A 25,199-nucleotide genomic window follows, 5' to 3' on the forward strand; every position below is an offset into this window, starting at 1 on the left:
CTACACAACAGACTACAGACTTTTAACTCCCTGCCTAAATTGAGGTTACAAAGAATGAAAAGTTGCATGATCTAGGCTGACAGCCACATTCCAAATAAGCCACTTCAAGATACACATCTAAGCTTAAACAAAAGATAACTCTAAAATATGGAGCAGGAGAAAAGAGAGAAGCTCTCATTATCCTAAAATTAAGCCCAATGAAACAAGCACCCAGAGCTGAAGTTACAATAGGAAGAAATCTAAGCACATTAAGGCATGGAAACAGACTTTAGGCAGCAGAACATACACATCAGCTCACACTAATCCTTGCACAAGTCCCTCAATAGGAGATTTAAAAAATTACACATTTTTGGAGTCAGAACCAAAATACTTCAGACACTTAAAAGCTGGAATAACTTGTTTCCTTTAGGATAAAATACACGGCAACTTGTGTTAAATAACCTACCACACTGAAGGAAATACTTAAATTATTTAATTACCAGAGAAAAAACAGCAGAAGCTAGAAGGACCTAAAAGAAACAGAGGGAATGAGCAACAAAATGGAGAACTGACAAAGCAATAAACACTGAATGCATAATATAAATCACCTAGAATTATACTGGAATATAAACTACAAACTTTAGAATTCGAAATTGCTTTAGAGGCTCCCATAAACCATTTAGCTCTTCTGCAATCAGAGAGGTAATAAAAAACAACCTTAGCCTAAATAAAAACTGGAATAACAAAATGCCATGAAAGCTATTAAATCATCCCTGCAGAAGTCAATGGGATGCTGTACCAGAGCACAGTGCTCAAATCAAGATACATTATCTTGTAATAATAATGCAGTGCTGGAAAGCAGGAAGAGAACCAGCGATTCCAGCAGTACCGCCACAGTGCAACTTCCTTTTCACTGAGGTGAAACTTCATACATCCACATTCTAAAGATCAAGAACTGCTCTTCTTGAAGAAGAAATATAGCAGAAGTGCACACCAAGTATGGCACAAACAGAGGACTGTTTCTTCCACATTCCTCTCAAGGAGAAAAAAAAGAAATTGTTTGGTTTTTTTTTTTTCAGTTTTAGAACTGAAATGTCACCACGCCAGAACTGAGAGAAGATGGCATTTGACTCCTGGCTTGCTAAGCAACCTGTGCACTTGCTTCAAAGAGGAAAGTGGGAACTAGACCACACACTAAATGAGATTTTTAAAACTATACATTTATAAATACATCAAGATAGTTATCATTATAATATTCTCTAAAAAACATAAAACAAGATTTAAAATCTACAGAACTAGAGCTTCTAGATGAGGGCCACCAAAATGGTAGACTTTATGTTCCAGGTCTGTGCCACAAGTACCTTTTTACCATATCTTTCCAAAGACTGGAAGAGCAATGGCCCCAGCATTCCCAAAGGAAAGCTGATATCGCTCATAATGCTCCAGGAAGTAAATGTAACAGACCATCATGGGCTCCAAATGTAAAATCATCATATGGCATTCATACCAGTGAACTAGAGCATATGGTTTACTTCCTCCTCTTAGGTCTTGGTAAAAAGGAAGAGTAAACCTGCCCGAATGCTAAACAAGTAACAATCACAAAGACATACATTCAAAGCTCAAACGAGTTCTGGAAAAGGTTCTTCAGACCTCTTGCTTCAAGATGTGTATCAACAGCTTATATGAAATAAGGTGAATATTTTCTGCAGGTCCACGATATTCCTCAACTGAGGGATTTCTTGCTCTTTTCTGTAAGGCAGCAGTTACTGTCAGAGAGGACAATGGCCTGGACAAGCGGGTGGCCCAAACCATTTTAGCAGCATCTGCCCTCCTTACCATGAAATCACTTTTTCTTTTGTACTGATGTTTATTACACAGTTTTGTAAAGACAGAAGCTAAACCTTGTCCAAATGATCTGATTTAGTACACACTATGTAAGAATTAGATCAATTAAAGGGAAGCTGGAGAATGTTAGCACCTCCAAAAATGAAGTGCTACTGTCTCTCTGGAAGGCCTTCAATATCCTAAGAGCACCTAGAAGGAAGCAACAGCAACCCAAAAGGAAATAGTTCAGGATTTCAGACAGTTAAGCTGTAAAGGTGCCACAGGAAAAACAAAATTAACAAACTAAAATTTCTTCTCTTACTGCTATTTTTAAAATGGGTAAGTGGTACCTAAAATCCATTTTCCATTCCCTGAAGTTCAGTAAACTTATTGTAATGAAATATCAGATTTTTCTCTTCCTTGCAGGCAAATTACACATAAATGGCAATTCACTTCAAAAAGAATTGTGCAAATATATTTCAATACATGAACTATGCTTCCTGCTTAAATTAAAAAGCTGACATGACAAATAGATGAAAACATGAATCCTCATTAACACCTATAGTAACCTTAGCCCAGCTATACTTTCACTCTTCAAGCTGTCCTTCACCTCCAAAAAACTCAAGTGAGAAATGCGCAATAGAACCTAAAGCACTTTGTTCGTAAAAGACATTATTTCCATAGTAAGCAGGCAGATCAGAGTCGTTTAACTTTGAAAATTGATTCTATTAACAAACAAGACATTATTTCATACCTAAGAAATCTTCCTTTAATCTAGAAGTGCAGCAGTTTTCAGACTTTTTTCATTTTGATCTTTTTCAAGGGAGTAGTCCTTGAAACCAACAAAAACCAACCCCACAAAACACTGGCATGAAGCAGACAAAAATATATTATCCAACAAAATGCCTTCAGCTCCTGCTAACAGCTCCTTTGGAAACTGCTCAAGTACAAAGAACAACTATTCACATAAAGAAAGCACTTCTGAATAGCAGATAATATGGGGGATAAGTGTCAAGAAAGCATCACTGTGTAGAAAAAAAAACCAAACAAAAATATAATTCACATAATTAACAATAGTGTTGGCTCGTCATATACTGTACAGGGAAGATATAAAAGGATGATAATCTTTAAAGAGGCAATAATCAGGGTAAGAATATAATGAAGACTAATATGACTAGCAGTGCAAAAGCTCCCAAAGGCCCTGTTTTGTATGGGAGTGCCACACTGCTATGTATGGCAACAAAGATGAGTTCCCATCTCAGAAACCACACATCTCAAAGACAATTAAACTAAAATAAAATTTTAAAAAAACCAAACAAAAAACTAGGATATTAATCTGGTTTATTTAACCGTTCTTAGATGTTCCTCGATGTGATATGTTTTTGGAGCCTGTAGTACCACTTCAGCCTAGAGAAAAAGATGATTACAATCCTTTTCCTGACAACATGATTCAGGAACAGAATGGGATGCTAACTAAGAAGAAACAAAATATTCACCCTCTCAAACTTGAAGTGCTTGATTCACACAAATGCTACCTATCCTGCAAAAGGAGGAAAAGAGGCTACTTTCTAGGTAGTAAAAAGTAGATCCCTCAATTATGTAACTTTTTTTGAAGAAGAAAAAGATGGTACTGGCTCTTTAATTTCTACATCCTTCCCTTTATTCTACAAAGAAGTTTTCAAAGCCCATTTCCATCAAAATATTACACTTTCATCTGCATTATGTATCCTTATTAAACACATATTTTAAGAGGATGTTGCAAGAAAATGGCTGGAAGTCATGCCAGAAAGTACTGCATTGCATGTCCTTTCTGCTACCTAGGTGAAAAGGAGAGTATACAGTATTCTAGTCTGGAAGACAGAAAAGAACAAGTCATTGTGGATTGAGCATTTGCTGCCAGAACAGCAGAAGTGCTTTTTATGCAGCAGGAATTTCCCTTTTAAAACACATATAGAATTCTTTTTCAAACTGAAAAGGTTTAATCAATTACCAACAAGTTTTCTGTTTACTTTTGCTGTGTTGGAGGTCAAAGGGACACTGTAATCACAGTTCGTTCACAAAGCAATTAACACAGACGCAAGAAACTATGCAAATACTTGGTTAAAAAAGTTTTAAGAAGAACCCGTGTTCTTCAACAACCAATACAGCAGCAATGTGGAAAAGTCTATTATGGTCATATGATCTATCATGATTCCTATGAGGAAAGGCTGAGAGAACTGGAACAGTTCAGCCTGGAGAAGAACACAATTAAGTTCCGGGTGACTTAATTGTGGATTTCTAGTACCTGAAAGGGAGCCTATAAGAAAGGTGGTGAGAGACTTCTTACCAGAGGAGAGTGTAGGCACAGGACAAGGGGAAATGAATTCAAACTGCAAGAGGGTAGGTTTAAGTTGGATGTTAAGAAATTCTTTACTGTGAAACTGAAACAGGCTGCCCAGAGAAGCTGTGGATGCCCCATCCCTGGAAGTGCTTAAGGCCAGGTTGGATGGAGCTCGGAGCAATCTGGTTTAATTAAAGGTGCCTCCTTCCTGTCCAGAGCAGGGGGATTTGAACTAGATGGTCTTTAAGGTCCCTTCCAACCCAGGACATTCTATGATAGACACAGATAGAAAAAGGAACCAAAAATAACAATGAGAGCAGCCTTCACATGCATGCTGCTTTAAGATGCAAACACAGTAACAAATTACAGACTGTGCTCCACTTCCAAAAGCTCTAAATATGAGCATTCCTAAAACCCCACCATTCAGTACTAAATACTGAAAATCAAGTTAATATATCCTCCTCATCCTTAATCCAGTAATACCTTTAAGTTCTGATGCACCTAATTGCAAAGCATTGCTGTAGCTAAAGATTATCCCCAGTCAGATAGATCCTAAGAAATCCCTTAAGCCTCCTTCTTGCAGAGGGATGAAGCAAGACCTGAAGGTAACAACATATGGAAAATGGATGAGAAATAGCAGCCTAACAGAGATAGTATAAAACAGGGCAACACCCAGAAAAATACAGCTCTTAATAGCTAGCCTCCATTTAAATGACATCTCCAGTGTTAGGTTTTTCAGTTATTGTGCATCACATGGCAGCTACAGCCCTGTTTGCACAGCCTGGAACTCAGGTACACAGCACAGAGCCCTGCGTAGCCAAGAGCCACCTTGAGGACAAAGCTGATAAAACAAAAGCTGATTTTCTTGCTGGGAAGAACAAACACACCCAAAAATGATGCTTTCTTATGAACAACTAAACATGTTTATAGCACCATGTGTGTCTCCATGCACAACCTGGTAACATTCACTGGCTGCAGACAGCTTCAGTCACTGATGTTATGCGTGAGGCACTGGGGGTGAGCCCAGAGACAGGCTGGCTGCATTTCACAGGATGTTCTCAGAGGGCTGCTTCAAATTCATCTCCACTTGTCTGCTATGACACATTGCCCTCTCCTCTGCCTAAAGCACAAGGTGATCCAGTGCCCAGAGAAATCAGTGGAGCAGACATGAGGTCACAGACTTTCCTAATCTTCTACTATCCTCTGAAGATGCATAGCCTGAAGAGCAGCTTGGGGCTTGTAACCCCCACACTGTAGGTATGTCAAGTTCCCCACAAGTAAATGGCATATATCCTTTAACATTTCTGAGGTACACCGACTCCCTGCTGCCCTCTCTATCTTCAGCATCTGTACAACTGTACCCATTAACAGCCAAAAGTCAGATTAACCTGCTTAGCACAGCTAACATTAGTGTTAACACTGTAGGAACGTGTTTAAATTTGACACAGAGTAATTAAAGTAAATCATATGTATTTAAAGTACACTGTTCCAAAGGCACTCTCAAATCACTGCAGCACTGTAGATAATTATGTATAGCACTCAGTGCACTGAAGAAAGACGATGAGGAAATGTTCTTGACAAAGTGAAGGGAGCTGGTGTGCTCTGAACATAATCTGAAGAAAGAATATGGGTGTTTCATAGCACATAACTCATAAATTAAGCTGTCAATAAAAAGAGAGAGAGAATAGGGGAAATAAAGGCAAAAGAAAAACAGCTATTCCTTCAAATGAACCACAGCTGCTGAATCCCTTTCTATAAATCTAATAGTATATATTTTAAAATCAAATATTACTTTTTTTAAGCATTATTTCCTAGATGACAAAATCAGCACAGAGGACCATGTATTTCTTGATACCGATTTGACAGGCAACTATATATTATACTTTTCATGCTCACTGGTATGCCACAACAGTTAATTTATTAAAAAATCAAAGCTCTGTAAAAACAAAGTTATATCTGTAGGATATTTTCATGAAACATTGTTTTGCAGTTAACAGCTGCAAAAAAGGAAAAAACTGGTAGATGAGAAAGGGTTCAACACAAAATGACTAACGAGAAGAGGAAGGAAAGCGCAGCATGTGAATCTGCAGCAAAATCTAAACTAAGTATTGATCTCTGCAATCAGTAGCAGGCTGTCTTTCAGATCACAGGTACTTTTATAGTTACACAAATGTCCTTGCTTGCCTAACAGTGAAGGTCTTAAAACAACTGACCTGATTTTTTTTTTCCAATTTTTTTTTCCAGGGGCTAGGGGATCCTGTTCAATCTGTCTATTTGGTATCAATTAAAAAGACAAAACCCAGAGAAATACAGTAAATAACAAATGATATTGCAGCAGAAAATTACAGCATAAGTAGAATAAGCAAACCTATAGCAGCACAGCAGATTAACAACAATTACATCGACACGAAATCTAGTAAAAGACAGTTTTTAAAATGCTCTTACACAACAGAAAATCTGGAAAGGCAGAAGGCTTTTCTGATGCTGAACTTATAGACAAAATAAACTCAGCTTACAGTGCTGAGAGATGTATGCATCTTACCCGTGAGTACAGCTTTTGCTGAAGGATCTGCCAGATCCAGTGCAGATTTCCCATCGGTGTTCCGAATGTTTGGATCAGCTCCGTGCTGCAGCAGCACTGTGCAGGGAAAGCAGAAACAGTATCTTACCTCAGGTATACACAGGTTATTTACTGTTAAGTGTCTCCTCGGCATGATGGAGGCATAAACAAACATTGCACACTTTTCTTTATTTTTCCTTCAGTTTTTTCTCCCTCTCTCTCCCTTTTTTTTTTCTTTTTTTTCTTTTTTTTTTTTTTTTGTTAAGCACTGCAGCAAAGGATCTTCTCCGGACTACGGCTAAGTTGGCAAGTTAAGATATGGTAAGACCACATGACTTTGCATGATAAACATGAACCCCAACTCTCTTGCAATAGTCAGGTTTGGGTTCCTCCTGACAGCTAGCTGGTATTCTGTGCATTCACTGACTCACACTAGGAAGTCTGCTGTGGAACCTGCTTCTGCCTTTACTACCACTACTGCTGCTTGTTACCACTCCTGTTCCTTTTCCAGCTGAATATTCCAAGTTACCCCGCCTCTATAAGTCAGCAATACTCCAGCCTTTCAGTGGCTCATCACTTGCATAGGAAATGTTAACCATGGCATATCAGCTCACCTTCAAGAAGTGTAACAAATAGGGTAAGATTTGTAACCTGCTACCCTGCAGACTGGATGCTAAGAGGCTGTTATACTCACTGGTATTTCTTTTCCCTACTAAGCTTATAAACAAATGCAAGTTCAAGTACATAAAAACACTTAGAATACAAGATACAATCATAAGGCTAGGAAGGCATTGATACAGTAAACTATCAACTAGAAAAGTTCGTTTAAAAATCCCAGTATTTCACCTGTTCACAGTATTTTACCTGTGAACCCTTTTGATCAGAAATAACATAATGCAATACAGATCACCACCAAGACATTTTGTACAGAGCTGGAAAACTAAGCCCATAGCAACATTAGAAGCCTGACAAAAAGGCCCCAAATGTCATGCAAAATAAGCACAACATATTACAAATTCAGAGCAATATACTTATTTTGTACAAGTGTGAATAACACAACAGTATACAGAAACTCAGGTCACGGAGATGAGTAATAAAAAACAGCTGACATTTATGGTTGCTCATGTAACAGTATTTCTAGTGATACAGCTGGACTCAAGAAGTCAAGACAAAGAAATAGTTGTAAACAGTTTTTGTAACTAAGGGTATAAAAATTCTTCACACACAAAATTCTCCAGAAAAAACATAATCCATTTCAGAACAAAACTAATTACTGATACTGTGTGTGTATATATATATACACACACATATGTATAGATTTTTAAAAAGCTTTAACCAAGAAACACTTTTCTGAAAACCTTTTTTTTCTAAATTAAAAATTTAACTGGTAGTATTGTTTTTATTCAAACCTCTTTTCTTATACATTTCTGACTTCAAATTCTTTAAACATTACCAAACTTCATCTATTTTAACTTACAGGGTGCAACGCTACACGCTTGCCCCCAAGCTGAATTTTTGTCTGGTGCTTCAGTGAAGTAAACTGACTTACCTTACTCTTTGATGAGAAGGCACAATTGCCTGGTATTTTTGAAAGAACACTCAAGTAGGAAGCCTATGAAAAAACCTAAGCTTTTTTTGTTTGGTGGTGGGGTTTTCTTTCCCTGTGTCAAGACAAAATCACCAAAATAATGGGGAGGAGAGAAAAAAAACAGCTAGCACGTGCTCACCGAATCTTGTTAGGCTCTAGCACCTACATTTCTGAAGACACCATCTGTGCCATACATGCTAACACCCACTGAGAGATCTTACTCACGGACAGGTTTGAGACTGAGCCAGCCTCTCAAGCCACTCAGGCACATTCCAGTAGGAACAGGCAAACAAGACCTTTTGCAGATTTTTTTAAACACAACAGACATTATAGGAACTGAGTAAGGAGAGACAGATTCTGTATGTCTCATCTCTCTTCCCTTGGGCCCTGTTGGTGACTCTGTACACCTGGGAAGAGAGAAGCCATTTGTCCCAAGAAGCACCAGGGTAGGAGTAGTAGCCTGAAAGACATTACCAGCAACTAGCTGTCCATCAAAAGAAAGCAGGCAGTACAAAATACTGAAACACAGCTCTGACCGGACCAGAAGACAACAAAGGATTCACATGGCAAAAAGCCTCAGTCAAAGAGCTAGGGGAGAAAACTGGAAAAGAAGATGTGGCAGGGGAAAAGATAATAACCCAGGAAAAAAGTCCATGAAGAAAGACGAAGAGAGAGGAATGATTGGGATCTGACCCATTTGGAGGTTTGAACTAGCAAGTGATGCCAAGTTGAGGCAAGTTAGGGCCAGAAAGGTGACTTTAGAAAATGCCAAGTAACTTATGTAGAACTCTCAAAGGCATCTGCAACTGCCTGAGCTCAGTGCTAAAACAGAAGCACATTTTCAAGTCTCTTGATTCTTCCATCCTATGCAAACCAATCAAGAGGGCTTCCCTGCTTCTTCTACTGGCACACACAGATGATGACACACACAGTACTGCTTCCAGCTCCTCCCCTGGTAAAATGACAAAGAATTACACACTATATCTAACCTGTTCAGTCATACTAATGAACCATGAAGGATTTGGCCATGGCTTACAACATAAAACTTCTGCGTCCAGTTTTTAGGCTTTTTAAAACCCAGGCAAATACATAAAAAATTTACTAACAAGGCTTAAGCTGGTTGTCTGGAAAACCAGGAATTATTGACTGCCTGTGGAACACACATTTAAAGTGGCCAAATGAGGTTCAGAAAAATAACCTATCAGAACTCAACTGCTGTAACCATGAGGCTCATCCTACTTGTCTCTGCAATCATTCATCCCACTCATCTTCCAGCTTCTCCAACAGCCACAGGTATGGTCCTGCAGATACTGCCCTTATTCAGTCCTAGAAACACATCTAGATCATGAAATTAAGGCAATGGCATCTTGGAAAAAGAAACCAATTACATAAATATAAAGACTGCAATAGAATGCATACGAAAAAAGCAAATGGGTCACAAAGGCCATCTTATTATTATATTTCCTCTATTGACTATTTTATTCTAACATCTCTATACCTTTTAAGTACAAAATTTCACAAAAAGATATCCCAGTGAGCAATGTTGTCATCAACAGGAATTAAGAAGAGAAATCCAGCATTTGATGTTTAGGCTATCAGTATAACACAGCTGAACTTCAATACCTGGCAAACCCCAGGTGGCTTCTTATTGAATGTTCTCCTGCATCTTCAAAACCTTCAACAATTTAGTCCAAGACAAAGTCTCTTCTAACAACAGGGTATTTGACATCTAGACACAGTCTGTCTCTCTAGATTTCCTTTTCAATACGCCAGGATGTGTAAAAATTGCAAGATAGATCTCCTCTGTGGGGAAAATCTTTCCCTCTATAAAGAAACACAACAGAGCAAGAGAATTGTTCTAGATAATTGTAGCTATTTTGGATTTCAAACACTGCACACTGTTTTAGAGAATGGTTTCTGAGTAGCCTGAAAAGGGAATGTGGAAGTAAGTTTCTATCAAGAAACTTCTGTTCCAGTTCTAGAAGGAACAGAATTGTTCCTTGTATTGCAAGGATGTTGTGCACAAAAATTAGCTCCTGAAACTTTGTTAATTAGAATACCTGGATATGCTGGTTTATTTCCTCTGGACAATGGGGACATTGGGGTGTGTTATTTTTCTGTATTGGAGGCAGTGCCCTTAATAATCTAGCAATACCATTAACAGAGTAGTCCTGCCTTTTCTATAGATCATTTTTTACAAACAGTATAAAGAAAATCCTCTTTTTACTGAATGTTCATATTGCATATAGATGTCAAAACCCTGTAACATTATCTACAGTACAAACATAGACTGGTCTGGAGTTATATTTTTTACCCTCACTTCAACTGCTAAAATACTTGAAGTTCTGATTTTTACACACTATCTGAAATACCTTATTTAATTACACTGCTATTATATCAGATCAGTACTAGAGACAAGAAAGGCCATAAGTCTTACTATGTTTTTTAAAAAGCTGCTTTATTGCATAGAGCATATACTACAACCACTAATTATTTCACATTACTGTCAACTCACTACAGCAGGATGACTCCTAAAATGAGACACTTGGCCCAGAGCCTCCTGGCATAGGTATACTGAACTGTGAAGTTAACCAACACAACCTCATTGAGCTGTCAAGAGCAAACATTTTTACTTTTGTTCCTTTCAACTTTCACATTTTCACCAAGAAGATATGGCAAAAACTTCCCCAGTAGCTATCAATAAGTGTGTTTTTACTGGGGTGGAGAGAAGGAAGCTTGTCTACATAGAAACCATCACTCAAGTACTTAGTCCTTCCTGCTTCTTACTCCCACAGTTGAAAGTGCACCAAATGAAAACACTTTTGATTGAAAGACATAAATACAATGGAAATAGAATAGGGATAAAAATACATTTGTTTGTTCATATTAGCACAAAGATTGGTATAGTTCAGAGACAACTTCTCTAGGCCCAAAATCTACAGCTTACTGACTATCTCTACAGGAATGTTGATGGAAAAGTTCACATTGGGTTTCAAATCAGATGCATGCAAATACAAAAAAAAAGGGCACATGCAAATTTTTGACTGTTGAGTGAAAAATGCAAAAACAACAGGCAGACCTCCCAGAAGTATCTGTACTCCAAGCTGCCTACTGCTTTTAATTATATTTCAAGTGTTGCTCACAGCTCTACCATTGCCTGCTCTCTCCCCACCAATTTTTTATCACTGACCCACTGCCTTGTGCTTGGGGCACAAGCTGGGGCATCCCTTCCAGCTACCCCAGCTTTACTATATATTGTTTCTTCCCCTTTTTCAAACTCAACTTCTGGAGACAGTCTCCAAAAGTTCTTTTCAAACTATATTACTTGAGCTTTATCTATTTTCTCCTGAAGAATCAAGGCACAGAGGATACAACCTAAGAAAAAGGCCTCTTTTTGAAGGCACTATCTTCCATTTCTCTGAGTGACACCTCTAGAGCTGGTCAGTCTCTCACTAACTTTAGGTCCCAGGAACACACACACCTCTCAGTCTAAGCCTTGTGTAGGATGTTTCCAAGCTAACATGAAACATAACGTGCTTATTTACCTTCACATTCTGAAAACATCTAGACAACACTCTGGAATCCAAAGTATAAACTTTTCTCAGCCAACGCTAAAGGCATCTTCTCCCCTACCAGTACATGTAAATCAAACTACAAGTGTGTGTCAATGAAACCACTAAAGTTTTGAAGCTTTTCTCATGTTACAAGAACACCAGTTTCTGGCCTAGATATTATACTTCTGTGATTTAGAGCCAATAATTCAATTTTAGCAAGTTACCAGATACACAAGCCTTTTTGTTAAATGTCCATATATAACAAAAGTTGTAGCACCCTACTCTCAGCTTTATAAAATTGAATACATAAGCTATGGCTAATAATATCAACCACTGCTGTATCACAGATGAACTTCCACCTCTGTGAGCAAACCCAGTCTTGTCTGTGTCATGGAGAAACAAGCTGTAGTACCCATCAGCCATTGGAACTGCAAGGAAAAAACATGAGAGGCTATCACTACAGGGGCTGTACAGAGCTCTAAGGATTTAAGTATTGCTGCTGGACCTGATGACATCCACAGCCTCAAACACCACTGCCAGCTCAGTCAAGAGGAGTTGGAAAAAAAGGAGAGACAGGTCCTATGCTCTTGACTGCCCCTCTGTAGCAAATGCCATCAAAGTTGAATGAAGAGAAGATTAAGGAGCAGAAAGGCTAAGCACACCAAAGCACGTAGTTCAGAGTCAGGATAGGATAGAGGCAATAAGCAGACATATCTGGAAACACTGCAGGTAGATCATTGGCTAGAAGACATGATAACCTGGTGGCAGACCAGGGACAGGAGTGTCCGGAAGGCTTTTGAATATCTCCAGAGAAAGAGACTTTCATAACCTGTCTGGGCAACCTGTTTCACCCAGACCACACTGGCAGAATTGCCACACCTAGCCCTGTGCTGCCCACCCTGCTTTGGGGGGCTGCATCTGCAAACATTTGGTCAGGCAACAAGGCAGATTAGGGAAGCAATCATTTGCCCAGTCCTCATACAACATGACATGCTCTGGTTGGCACAAACAAGGACAGCACAGGGACACATGCCGGTGATAGGAGCTGAAAAGAGGAATTTTGTGTTCATAGTTTAGAGTATATCTAATGTTACCAGCCAAAGTCCTACTGGGTCAGTGTGAGCTGCTTAGTGCTTCCCATCATTTTGCCTTCCCTACTTCCCTTGTTCAGGGCATTCCAGTTTCCCATTATCCCAGACATGGGTTTGTCCCCAATGAAGCAGCATGTTGGTTTTGTTCTTTGTTGGGGCCAGACAGAGCAAGAGACAAATACACCAACTACAGTAGTATGAAGCAGAAGCTTACAAAAGCAATGTTAGGCTCCACTATGTTGAAACAAAAAATTTTAAAGGGAATTAGGTGGTGTTCCCTAATAGCCTAGACAGAAACAAGAGTTCTGACAGCAAGAGGGAGCAGCAGACAAGTACCCGAGAAAAAGTGATAAATTTCTGAGCAACAGAGAAAAGTCAGGGACTGATGATATATTAGGAACTAGAAGGAAAACACCTGTGAAATGCCTCAAAGGAATTTTGGCACGGTCCTCTAAGAAGGTGGTAAGGTCAGAGACACAGCTGAAGTGTCTCCATACCATGCACACAGCACGGTAGCAAACCAGAGGAGGTGGAAGCCACTTTGCAGCTAAAAAGCTACAATCATCACTATCACTGAAACATCATGCAAAGGACCACACAACTGGAATACTGCAATAGACAACTGGAAAATTTTCAGAAGTCACAGGGAAGAAGAAAAAGCAAGCAGGTGGCTGCCCGCCAAGAAAAAAGCAACCCCCCCAAAAAACAAATTTTAAAAAAAGCATTGACTCCAGAGAGCTGCCCTGAAAAAACAGCAATGAAAAAGTTGATAACTTATGGGTAAAAATTAGGGGCTAAGCCAACTAAGGAAACCTCATGGCTGGTGTTCATTACAGTCTACCTCTTCAAGGAAAGCTTGTTCATAATGAATTCTATGAATTCTTCCTTCAGCTACAGGAGGTGTCATGTTTGCAGGCTCTGATCCTGCTGGGGGACCCCAATCACCCTGACACCTGCTGGAAAAGCAGCACAGTAAACTGTTAGCCGTCCAGAACACCCCTGCAGACTCACTGAAGAATTGAGTAAGGACTCCAAGTTTTCAGAGCGCATTTTCAGTTGCTGAATGAATTAATGGATGGGATCCCCCAGGAGCTGCCCCCAGGGACAAAGGAGCTGAACAGAACTGGCAGCCCTTTAAGGACGTTTTTCATAAAGCCCAGGAGCTCTCAATTACCACATGTAAGAAAACAGGCAAGGGAAGTGGGAGATAAACATGACTAAGGACCTCCTGATGAAACTGAAGTACAAGAAGGAAATTCACAGCTCTACAGGAACACTGGCTAGAAAAAGGAAGATTAAAGTAAACATACCTCCCTCTTTATAAATAAGACATAAGAACTAGCAAAAACCAATATGGAGAAGGCTGAGCTATTCAACAGTTTTTCACTTCAGCTTTCAATATGAATCTCTCTTCCCACATCTCTTAGTTCCCTACACCTCAAGGCTGGGACTGCAGTTCTCTCCACTCCAAGTGAATCTCAGGTTGAAGACCACTTGAGATACCTGAACGTACATCAGTCCATAGGACCCAGTGAGATGTATCCCAGGGTTCTGAAGGGATAGGCTGATGCTGAAATGTCCAAGCAATTCTCAATCATATCTGAGAAGTCTTAGCAGTAAGGCAAATCCCCAGACTGGAAAAACATCAGGCTCATTTTGAAAAAAGGTAAAAAAGAAGACCCTGGGAATTACTAATCAAGCAGCCTCACTCCACAACCAGTAAAATCATGGAAGATTCTCCTAGAAGACATACCAAAACATGTGGAAGACAGTGAGCTGCTTAGAGACAGAAAGAGCAGATCATGCCTGACTCATTTGGTAGCCTCCCACAATGAAATGATTCCATCAGTTGCCAGAGGAAAAGTTACAGATGTCACCCACCTGAACCTCTCGCAAAGCTGGAACATCCAGAGAAGTTGTGGATACCCATTACTGGAACTGTGCAAGGTCAAACTGCCCAGGGCTTTGAGCAACCTGATCTGGTGAACACTATCCCTGCCCATGGCAGGGGATATGGCCTACATGGTCTTTAAAGGTCCCTTACAACCCAAACCATTCTCTGCTTGTAATCCTGCAGGCCACTTCCTGGAGATCCACAGTTTTAAAATTTATACAGATAGATGGTGTTAAATGGTCATTTTCAAGTAAAAGAAAGCTAGCTCTCATTTAACAATGCTACTTGGACTAAACGTGAGGTGATCTGGATAAATACAGCACCTGCTTGCATGTTTCTGTTACCTTGTCATTAGATACACAATTGCAGCAACTGCTGGGGGCATCAGTATGTGGGACAAGACAACACACACACACACACACAGAGCTCGGAATATGGCTCTCCTAGCAGAGGCATTTCTTGCTTTACAGCTAAAATGTCCGTTCAGTCCAGCAGGGTCAGAGGACAGCCATATCAAGTATATCAAGTATCTCCCTTTATTGACACAGATCTGATCTTTGAAAGGCAGGTTCTCATGACTTCATATGCTGTAGAAACTGCACTAGTTCCTACAGCAACAAGTTGAGCAGAGGCCCAGTAAAAGATTAAGTGGAAACACCACTTAGAGATCAGGTTCCTTCAGCTTATTTGAGCAATTCAGAGAAAGAGGCTTCAAGGCAGCAGTAAGAAAACAAAGAAGCATCGAGAACAAGGTCTCCCAGTACCACTTTTTCGCTTGTTTGTTTTGAAGAGAAAAAAGGATCTAGACAAAAAAAAAAAATACACAGCATCACTTTGAAAGGATCTTAACTTATTTTAATTCCTAATTTTTCAGAAAAACTCTTCTGTCTCAGTCACTGTTTGCCCCAGAAGTACTTTCAGACTTCACTCAATGAAGTTTCAACCTCCTAGCAAGACAACCTGACTTCCTGTCTATATCTACATACCACAAACCTCACTTGTCAATGTACTGCAAGACTTCAATGCATTCTAGACTTAAGCTGGCACTAGATGTTCCAGAGATCAGATTTATCTAATCAAAGCAAGGTAAGGGGGAGGGATCTGAACCAGACAACCACAAGTATCACGGCCACAAGAGCTCTTCCACCAGGGGAAGAAGATACTTTTTTTAAAGGCTCCCTCCTCCCTCTGCGATTGCCTTCAAGTCGTGCCCCATAAGTAGGTGCATCCTGAGTAACATGCTCTAGGGAATCCTGCTTAGTAGGGAGGTTGGACTGGATCACCTCCAATGGTCCTTACCAACCTTACTCATTCTGTCATTTTAACTATGATTAGTTCTCTGTATGTAGGAAGCACTACAAAACTGCTCCCTGGTATGCCAGTTCTGCCTACCTGTGATTAAATATGCATAGAAAGAAAGAACATACAGAAGGTTCCAGAGCCCGTAGGCAGCAGAGCAGAGGCTCATAATATCCTTCTGCCCTCAGAGAAAGAGCCAGAGTAGATTGCTCAGCCTACACGAACAGCAATTCAAAGCCTTGATCTTGTCTGGACTTAATGAACTAAATATCCCAGTTTCATTTTTCTGATGTAACAGTTTTCAAGCTAAAATTTTCCATTCCAGCTAAGAGTGAGAACAAAAGTATATGCAGGTTATGCAGTCTTCTAGAAAGCCACCTCAAAACCTAAGTGCAATTGCAGTTCTTTTGTTCATGGTTTTTTTACATCATGTTTTGGAATGACAGTGCTGCCATTCCAACACATTTTCCCCAAGAACACTAGCTGCACAAAAAGCTGTGTAGTGCGAAGGAAGTTTTGGCTGTTCCACAATGAACCTGCAAAATGCAAGAACTCTAGAAGCTTCAGCTAGGAAAATAAAAAAAGTAAAGAAAAAAAAAAATTACAAAACTGAAAAACCTTTCATTGACCTAACAAGCAACAGAAGACCGTACACTAAGCATTTATTTATTCCCATTTATCTGCAGCCATGCACATGCACTCCTTTAACACTGAATCACAGTGAATCATGGAACAGTTGTGGTCAAAGGGATCTCTGTAGATTATCCTCCCTGCTGCAGCTGAGCCGCCTAGACTCAGTTGCCCAGCACTCTGTCCAAACGGCTTTTCAGTATCTCCAAGGAAGGAGAGTCCACAACTTCTCAGGCCAAAACATTATTACCTGTCCTGATGGCAAAAAGTGTTTCCCGGTACTCAGAAGGAACCTCCCATGTTTTGATTTGTGGCCATTCCACAAAGGGGCTTAAGAATCACATCTCAGTGTGTTTGAGTAGTCATCTGGAACACTGGTACACTGTTAAGTGTGCAAAATGGAAGAGAAGACCCTTTCATCAAAAGAGGTCCAAAAAAACTTAACAAAAACCATTTAGCTCATTTGTAGATGGTATGGATTCTCACTATGCAACAATGAAATCACAAGCCCTTTTCTTGCAAGCAGCAATTCTGCAACTACTTAAGCTTCAAGCGATTGGTTTAATATACTATACTGAAGAGCTGGAAATCTGAACTGCTGCCCTACTGTCTGAGCAATTTATGTTTTCACCTATATCCCAAGCTGAAAGCTGCTTTAAGGACAATTCTTCATGGCTTGGTCCCAATTTAGCTTTTCTCTGAACAAATTCACCTTTCTACTTCAAGTTTTATTCAAATAAATGTCAGCTATAATGCTGACATCCTACTTGACAGATTAAGAGCCCTGCTTTCAGAGTCCTTGAAAAGCAAAAGCAGCCACTGAGGCAAATTAGGTCAACAAAGAACAACCTAGGAGGAAAAGGAATTTAAGAGAGTTAAGAGAAACCAAAGATGAATTCCAATCTCCTGTGTCAGCTTACCATTTCTTCCTGATGAAATTTGAGGGGGGGAAAAAGTCTTGGTGGAAGTCCAGTTACAGATTGCATGTGAAATTAGCTGAGTAGCTATCAGAAAGCACTATGTGCTAGTGAACCAAAATCTAACACCCGAGAACCAACATGAACAAAGGGATCTTAAAAGTTTATGAGAACCTGTCCTGGATCTACCATCTTTCCAAAACAAAAGAGCATCTGAAAAAACATTAATTGAAAGGATTTAAACCCTAGCAGCAGCTCTCATGTCATCACTCAGTGAGATGAGCACAAGATGGGGGAAAAAAACAACCACCAGAATAACTGTCACATTCCACAAACACATTCCATGAGCACATTCCTCCTTTTCCAGAGGTGAATTTCAATGCCTACCAGCTTTCAACAGTACACAAGTCCAACAGTACACAGATGGTATCTTAGACACACACTCTATGGCACACAGAGAGTGTTATTTTGATGTGATTAAGACCTAAAACTCTTTCTATTAAAGAAGTCCCAAAATGTAAAATAACTTTTGCATATTTCGCATAAACTTGAACGTTACGTCACGTCAATTTTGTAAACCCATCATTAGTCTACAACATAGCTACCAAATACTTAAGAGATAAAAGTAACATATGAAATCTTAGGAATAACAAGTTGTTCAGTCCACGAAAACGTGGTTAAAGCTACGGGTTAGCCGGATGACACAAGTGTTCTCAAAAATTCTGTTTATGAAGTAAAATGAGGAAGCTAAGAATATACGAAGTTCAAGCAGACCTAGAGCTCTACTAAAAACTGACTACATGTACCAGAATTGTAAACTTTCCCCAGCAATTATCTTAGATCACATTATTAAGTAAAACAGTAAGATTGCTGTCAATTTTTAAAGTCTAGTGCTATAGCTACTTTTTTCCTGCAGTCCTAGAACTGCTCACCAGCATGGCCTATTGATACAGAGCAGTGCAAGTCTTAGCGTATTTAACATTAGGTCCTTGACAAGCAAATATCCTCCAACATAAAAATCTCAGTCTGTCAGGTGAGATATCGTCAATGCTATAGCTCTCACGCTAGGGAACAATGCATGTTACATCAGTCTGAGTGAATTCTTTTCCAGGGTCACCCATGTCCTGTGCCATCCTTGTATCACCCCAAACAAGAATACAAAAACAAAATGTTCTTCTTGTGTCCCTCATCATATACATTCACTATCCAATACTATAGTTAGGTCAAGAGTACTGTGCCTAACCAAGGAACTACTAAGTATTGCTTGCTTGGACAAGACATCAGCAAAAACATGAAGATTACACACGGCAGCTTGAATAGCAGGATTCACATCAGACACCTCAGCCTTGCTGCTGCATGGTGCATTTGTACAAACACGGTGAAACAATAAATTACAGGAGTCTATGCTTATCAATCACGAGTCCTAGCTGCACAAATAGCTGAAGTGAAGACAGCCCAGAACAAGAAGCAAGAGCTCAGTATTTACAGTAGGCTTCAAGCACTCACAGTTTATTTTGCACACTTGCTTTATGGAAAAACCAAATCATTAAAAAGAGATACCTTCCTTTATTCACTATATAACAAAGATTTATTTGCCTACACATTTTTAAAAGAAAGACTTTTACATCCTGTAGTAATACTTTAATCAATGTTTTCCATTAGTCTAAGAAAGCATCTGAGACCTCTGCTGGAATGTACTCCATTCATTTGTGCCCTTAACATCTAGACACATACCCACAGATTGTTTTTAAACCACTTATGAACTGCACGAAGGACCACATGGTTCCGCTGAGAAGCTAAAAGCAGATATTGCTACAGTAATCAGAAGCATTGTCCCATAACATTAATTATTTCTACAAGATATTTAGAAAGCCATTCTAAATTCATACTGGACATTTGAAAGCAGTTTCAGTGTCTGCAAAAGGACCATCTGTTCCATTACTCTGTTCTGAATGACATGCAACTTCTTCTACTCCCTCTCAATTTGCAAAAAGCTAACATCAGTGTGGTATTGTTCACAAGGGTCCCAGGATGAGGGAAGAGACGAGAAAGTTGACTCCATGTATCAAAAGGCTTGATTTATTATTTTATGATAAATAATATATTAAAACTATACTAAAAGAATGAAAGAAAGGATTTCATCAGAAGGCTAAGCTAAGAATAGAAAAAGAATGAATAACAAAGGCTTGTCTCTGACCGAGACAGTCTGGACAGGTGAACTGTGATTGGCCATTAATTAGAAACAACCAGATGAGACCAATCACAGATCCACCTGGTGCCTTCCACAGCAGCAGATAAGAATTGTTTACAGTTTGTTCCTGAGGCCTCTCAGCTTCTCAGGAGGGAAAAATCCTAAGGAAAGGATTTTTCATAGAACATGTCGGTGACACATCAGTGTTTTTGAAGACCTTAACTTCCCAGAAAGACGCTACAGCAAATTTTCCAATAGTGTTTGCATATTATTGTACCACCTCCTTCACTGCAAGAAATCAGATTCTGATTTGATTAGCACTTGTAAAGAAACATCATAAAATAAATTACTCTTTTCTTTTCCTCCACAAATCCTCCTGTGCCAAGCAAGCAAACAAGGAACAAAGTTCTTTTCTTGACACCTGAATTTTGAAAAAGAAACAAGACTGGGAAAAAGTCTAAAACCTAGGTAGGTCCTAACATATTAACTCTCAAGACAATTTAAACCTAACAGAAAGAAAGACAGCTTTCAAATTATGCATTGCATTAAATCCCAGACAAGGCACCTGATTTGTACAAAGCATTATCTTCTCCGCTATAAAGTTAACTGTTGATTTTGTTCCTGAAGAGGATTTAACCTGAGGACTAATCCAGCTCAATGTTTTGTCCTCGTTAAAAAAAATGTTGTGGTTTGGCACTTCCACCTTGGATCAATGATCCACTTATTTTAAGGTTCCTTGCACTCCAAGACCTTTCTTTGTTGGGTACATATGTGTGACTGACACAGCTCAGAGAGATTTCTTCCAGAAGTGTCTATCACAGCTACACATGCACAGGTACCAGCATACAGTAACTCCTGGAGACGACGCTCCATAACAAAACCATCTGCACACAGATTCCACACACAGAAGAGGTATCCTTCTCATATAGGAATTGATCCATTTCCCTCATGTCTTTCTGCCCAAGTCCACCAGGGAGCACTGCAGTTGTATTTGCCATGGCAGAATGCCCCAAAACATTTTCTGTTGTCACTTTTGACAAAAGCCCTGTTGTCTCACGCTCCAGTCCATTGTTACTATGACAACAGTATTACAATGCCTCCCAATTACCAATGTATTATTTCAGTCCTGGATTCCTCCACTCCCAACAGCTCATAGAGAAGGCAGCCTTATTCTCAGGTCTCTTTCAATAGGGCAAGTCCGACTACAGACCGCTGAAACACACTGTAGATACAAAAAATGTGAGACTCAGCCCTTGAGGCTTTCATTTCTGTGATGAATATTGACATTTAGAAGCTCACATAGCTTAAACAAGCGCTTAGAGGACATTAAACTATTTAAAACCAGGAACAAGTACATAATTGAGACAACAAAAGTATTCTTCCACTCAAGCTAAAACATGAAATTTCCATCCTGTGTCTGCTATAATGCAAGGTTCCTTTGAGAAGGGCCCCAGGAAGAAACAGTTTGAGAAGTATATTAGGTGTTTGAGTCACTAGGTATGCACGAATTTAAAATCATTTTGCTACTCAGAGAAGCAGGGTTCCAAACAAATGCGGTCACTTACACAGCAGAAACAGACCCAAATAATTCCTAACCCTTATAGTCTGACGAGCCTGCTTCCACAACAACTGATTTGGCTTTGATCAGCATCTGAATAATAAATACTATTAAGAATAGCTAGGATTTTTATTTTGCATACTGGGACACAGATAGATGCTGTTAACAAGGACTGCATGTGGTTAAGCTTGTCAAATACAAAATATCTTTCCTCTCATATCAATATTAATTGCACCTAACAGATAGGAAAGCTCCACACTGCAGGGATTAATTCATGTCATCCTAATGGAGCAAAACTCACAATTCTGGTACACAAGAACAGTCTAAACTGTTCTTTAAACTCTTCTGCAACCTAACGTTCAAATACAAGTCCCTGTCTCCCCGCAACACACTATGAACAGTCAGTAAGAGTAGTACTCCAGTAGTTCAAAAGTCAACGCAGGAATAGTAACAATACTAAGAATTTTCTGATATAAACAGCAACAGTTAAAACATTTTACATTTTAAAGTACTTACTTGAGAGTATTTTCCAATTATTTTACACGTCTCTGAACATCATATATCCAGGATGCCTCTTTGAATCCAAGCTTCCTTCTAGAACACCAGCTCTCCAAGAGAGTCTTCAGGAATTCAGAATCATCTCTCCCACAAACAGCATGCACAACCAGATCCCCATGGACCTCAATTACCAACATCCCCTCTAATTCCTATTAAGGAGCTACTAGTCTTCTTACAGGCTTCTGTCTATCCAGCGGATAAATCTAAGTCAGTTTAATTAATTTTCAGTTAAGACACCAAATCTTCTCCCTGTCACCCCACCTCCAAAAAGAACTGCCTACTATACAATTTTGCTCCTTGACAGCACTTCTTACGATTTTTTTACATAGTAAACTTACTGTTTTAGGTAGTAAAAGTAGACACTTCTTCAACTTTTACAGTATTACAGTTCCTCTGCTTGGAAGCACTCTAAGCATTCTAAAATTTCTTAGCACAAAATTACCATAAGCTGCAATAGTTTCACTATTTGCTGTACATGCCTTCTTTGCAAGATGACCTAACAAATGAGCAGTTCAAAGATTTTTGTAGTTCTATGATTTTACCACTTCTACAATTCCTTTGAGGTTTACTGTGTGCTGCTTCTACCCACAGAATACCTTTCATAGACTTTTTTTTAAATCCTAACAGAAGGTTTACCTGCCCTGCAGAAAGGAGTCACATAATACTCCCTCCACATCTTTCAGTCAAAACATGTATACTAGCAGAAGGTAATAACCAATGAATTCTTCTCCTTCCTCAGTTGTGAGGAAGCACAGCAGGATGAGGAATGTTTTGACATGCTTAAAAAGAGGCATTTAAATAACAGTGATCCCTATATTAAGGGCACAACCTATACATGAGAAAAGTTGTTAGCTTGAAAACGTTTTAGCTTGCTTGCTCGTTTTATCTTTCAAGTGCAAAAAGGGTAGAGGAAAAAAAAAAAACAACTCACACAGAAATTCTCTGGTCAAAAAGAGACAAATGCACCTTGACAGTACCATTAGAGGTCACTTCATAGCATTAGAACAGTAAATTCATCATGCCACAGGATCTTTGCCACAGTAGATTTTATAACTAGCCTGAGGAAGCCAGTAAAAACACTACTCTCAAGTCACATTAAATAATTGTGGGTGGATCCATTTAAAACTGCATGGACTAAAAGCAATTTTAAAAAACTTTTACAGCTTTGTACAGTGATGAGGAGAGCTTTTCAGTAGATAGAATTTTTTATTTCCCTAAAATTGCAACAGTACACTGCATGTTCAGACGCATAAATCATGGCATCACCACAGACATGCTTGTGTTTGCATATTTTGAAGGATGCCCTTAAAAACTAAGCAGGTGTATGACACTTGAGATAATATTTAGCTTAGCAGTCCTATAGATATCAACACTTAATTGGAGATCCACATGGAAAAATAAAAAATCTCTGCAAGAACAGCTTCTGCAGAAACAAATGCACAAAAGGGCAAAGCAAACCTGGACAAACTGCATAAGCACAGCTTCTGTAAGGTTATTTTTAGCCGAGCTTTTTTTTAACAAGAAAAAAACCAACTGTGCTACACAAATAAGTTTTAAAGGAGCTGTTAGCACACAGGAACTACCCTGAACTATTTCCATGCAGTGCTCGGCAACCAGAAAACCAAACCAGAAAGAAAATTAGGCTACCCTACAAATCTACTTCACCCATTTTTGGTGTCCATATCCCCCCATACCAACTGCTCACCCCTAAAAAATGGCTGGGGGTGAAGGAAGGCAGGAAGCAGAAAAAACAGAACACTCAACAGGATGACTTAATAGAAGACTATGCTTTTCAGCTTGGAAAAGAGACATTTGATTGAAGAAAAAAAAAGATATCGATAAACTCACAAAGGACATACACATGGCAAACAGATATGACTGCTCACTAATTCTCACTAAAGTCCTGAACAGCTTGCAATAAGTCATCAAGAAATCAAGAATAATCTCCTTTTCAAAAAAAGGAAGGGTTGTTTTCTTTCAATAAGACTTTTAAACTGCAAAATTCTCTTGCCACAGAACACCTTCAAAGCCAAAAGCATTACAGCATTTAGGAAGTGAATTAGAGCTTTCAGGAATTTTGTACACAAATTGCTATGCAACACAGTTCAAATGCAGCCTCTATCAAGTTCCTAAATTGCTCATTGCCATGGGAAAGAAGGATACATTCAAAGCTTTTACAGTCTGAGATCATGAGCTTCATTTCTGGAAAAAAAAACGAGATATGTGGATCTTCATGTGAAAGTCTATGCTGCAGTCAGACTGAAGAAATAGACAATTCTTTCTCCACAGTCCAACATGCAGAACAGTCACTACCCTGACGTCAGAGCATTCCTCCAAATGCACATTGCAGAGTTCACCACCCATCCACTATTCCAGGACAAAATACAACACTGAGATACAAAACCACTTCTCATTAGCTCTAGAAGCAGTTCACAGACACTGAAAATGCATCTTCCTGACAGATAAACCAAGCCTAGAAGTCATAAATACTGGAGGATGCTAACAATTGATTCCAATGCTTCAATAAATTTATTCCAAAAACTGATCACATAAAGCAAACAGTGTTTTCAAGTGTAATTACTTGGCAACTAAACAGATCTGCAGTGACTGAATACACTGCAAGAGATGGTCAGCAAACCAGCTGAGTACTGCTTACCAAGATCTTCCCCTCCAGAAGCAGACCACAGAAGCGACTGATACCTAGGAGAGCCAATACTCCTGCCACACTCAGCACCCCTCCCTACACTGTCCTACAACTGCAATATGCAATCAGTAAAACAGAGGAAAAAGAACTCACATGAGCTATTTTCTTGTCTTACAGTTTCCTGGGTGCACAGTCTGGTGAGTTTTCATCAGTTCATGTATACTTATTTCTACATAAGCTTCCTCCAGTGGCAGGATTTGTACCTATTACTCTAAATTCAGCACAAAAGCTGAGCACCTACAGTAACTTTAGCACAAATACAGAAAACTCCATTCCAACACTTGTGCTAGACACAAGAGTATTCTGCTGCTAGAGTCACTACATGTCTTTTGCTGGTCTTCCTACTAAGCTTCAATGTCTCAAATTTTTCTCTGAAAATCCTTATTCATGAATGTGCTGCATCTCCACACTCTGTTCAGTTATCACTTTTTTCCTTTTTAACATGTAAAGTGACCAAAAAAAAGCATTCTATGTTCGATGTGATACAGAAAATATGCAGGCTGGGGTGGCAAAGAAGAAGCAAAGGAGAGAA

The 25,199-nt window shown here is 39.3% G+C and overlaps 1 protein-coding gene across 2 annotated transcripts in view; it reads right to left on the reverse strand.

Moving 5' to 3' along the window:
• The window catches only part of TNKS (tankyrase), a 129,727-nt gene that overhangs the window by 94,249 nt on the left and 10,279 nt on the right, over positions 1 to 25,199 (reverse strand). For both annotated transcript variants that reach the window (XM_059844353.1, XM_059844354.1), the window contains exon 3: positions 6,666 to 6,761. In XM_059844353.1, coding sequence (XP_059700336.1) covers positions 6,666 to 6,761 — 96 coding nt within the window. The remainder of the gene's footprint in view (positions 1 to 6,665; positions 6,762 to 25,199) is intronic.

This window comes from Haemorhous mexicanus, chromosome 4 (genome assembly GCF_027477595.1).
Source record: "Haemorhous mexicanus isolate bHaeMex1 chromosome 4, bHaeMex1.pri, whole genome shotgun sequence".
Classification (NCBI taxonomy): domain Eukaryota; kingdom Metazoa; phylum Chordata; class Aves; order Passeriformes; family Fringillidae; genus Haemorhous; species Haemorhous mexicanus.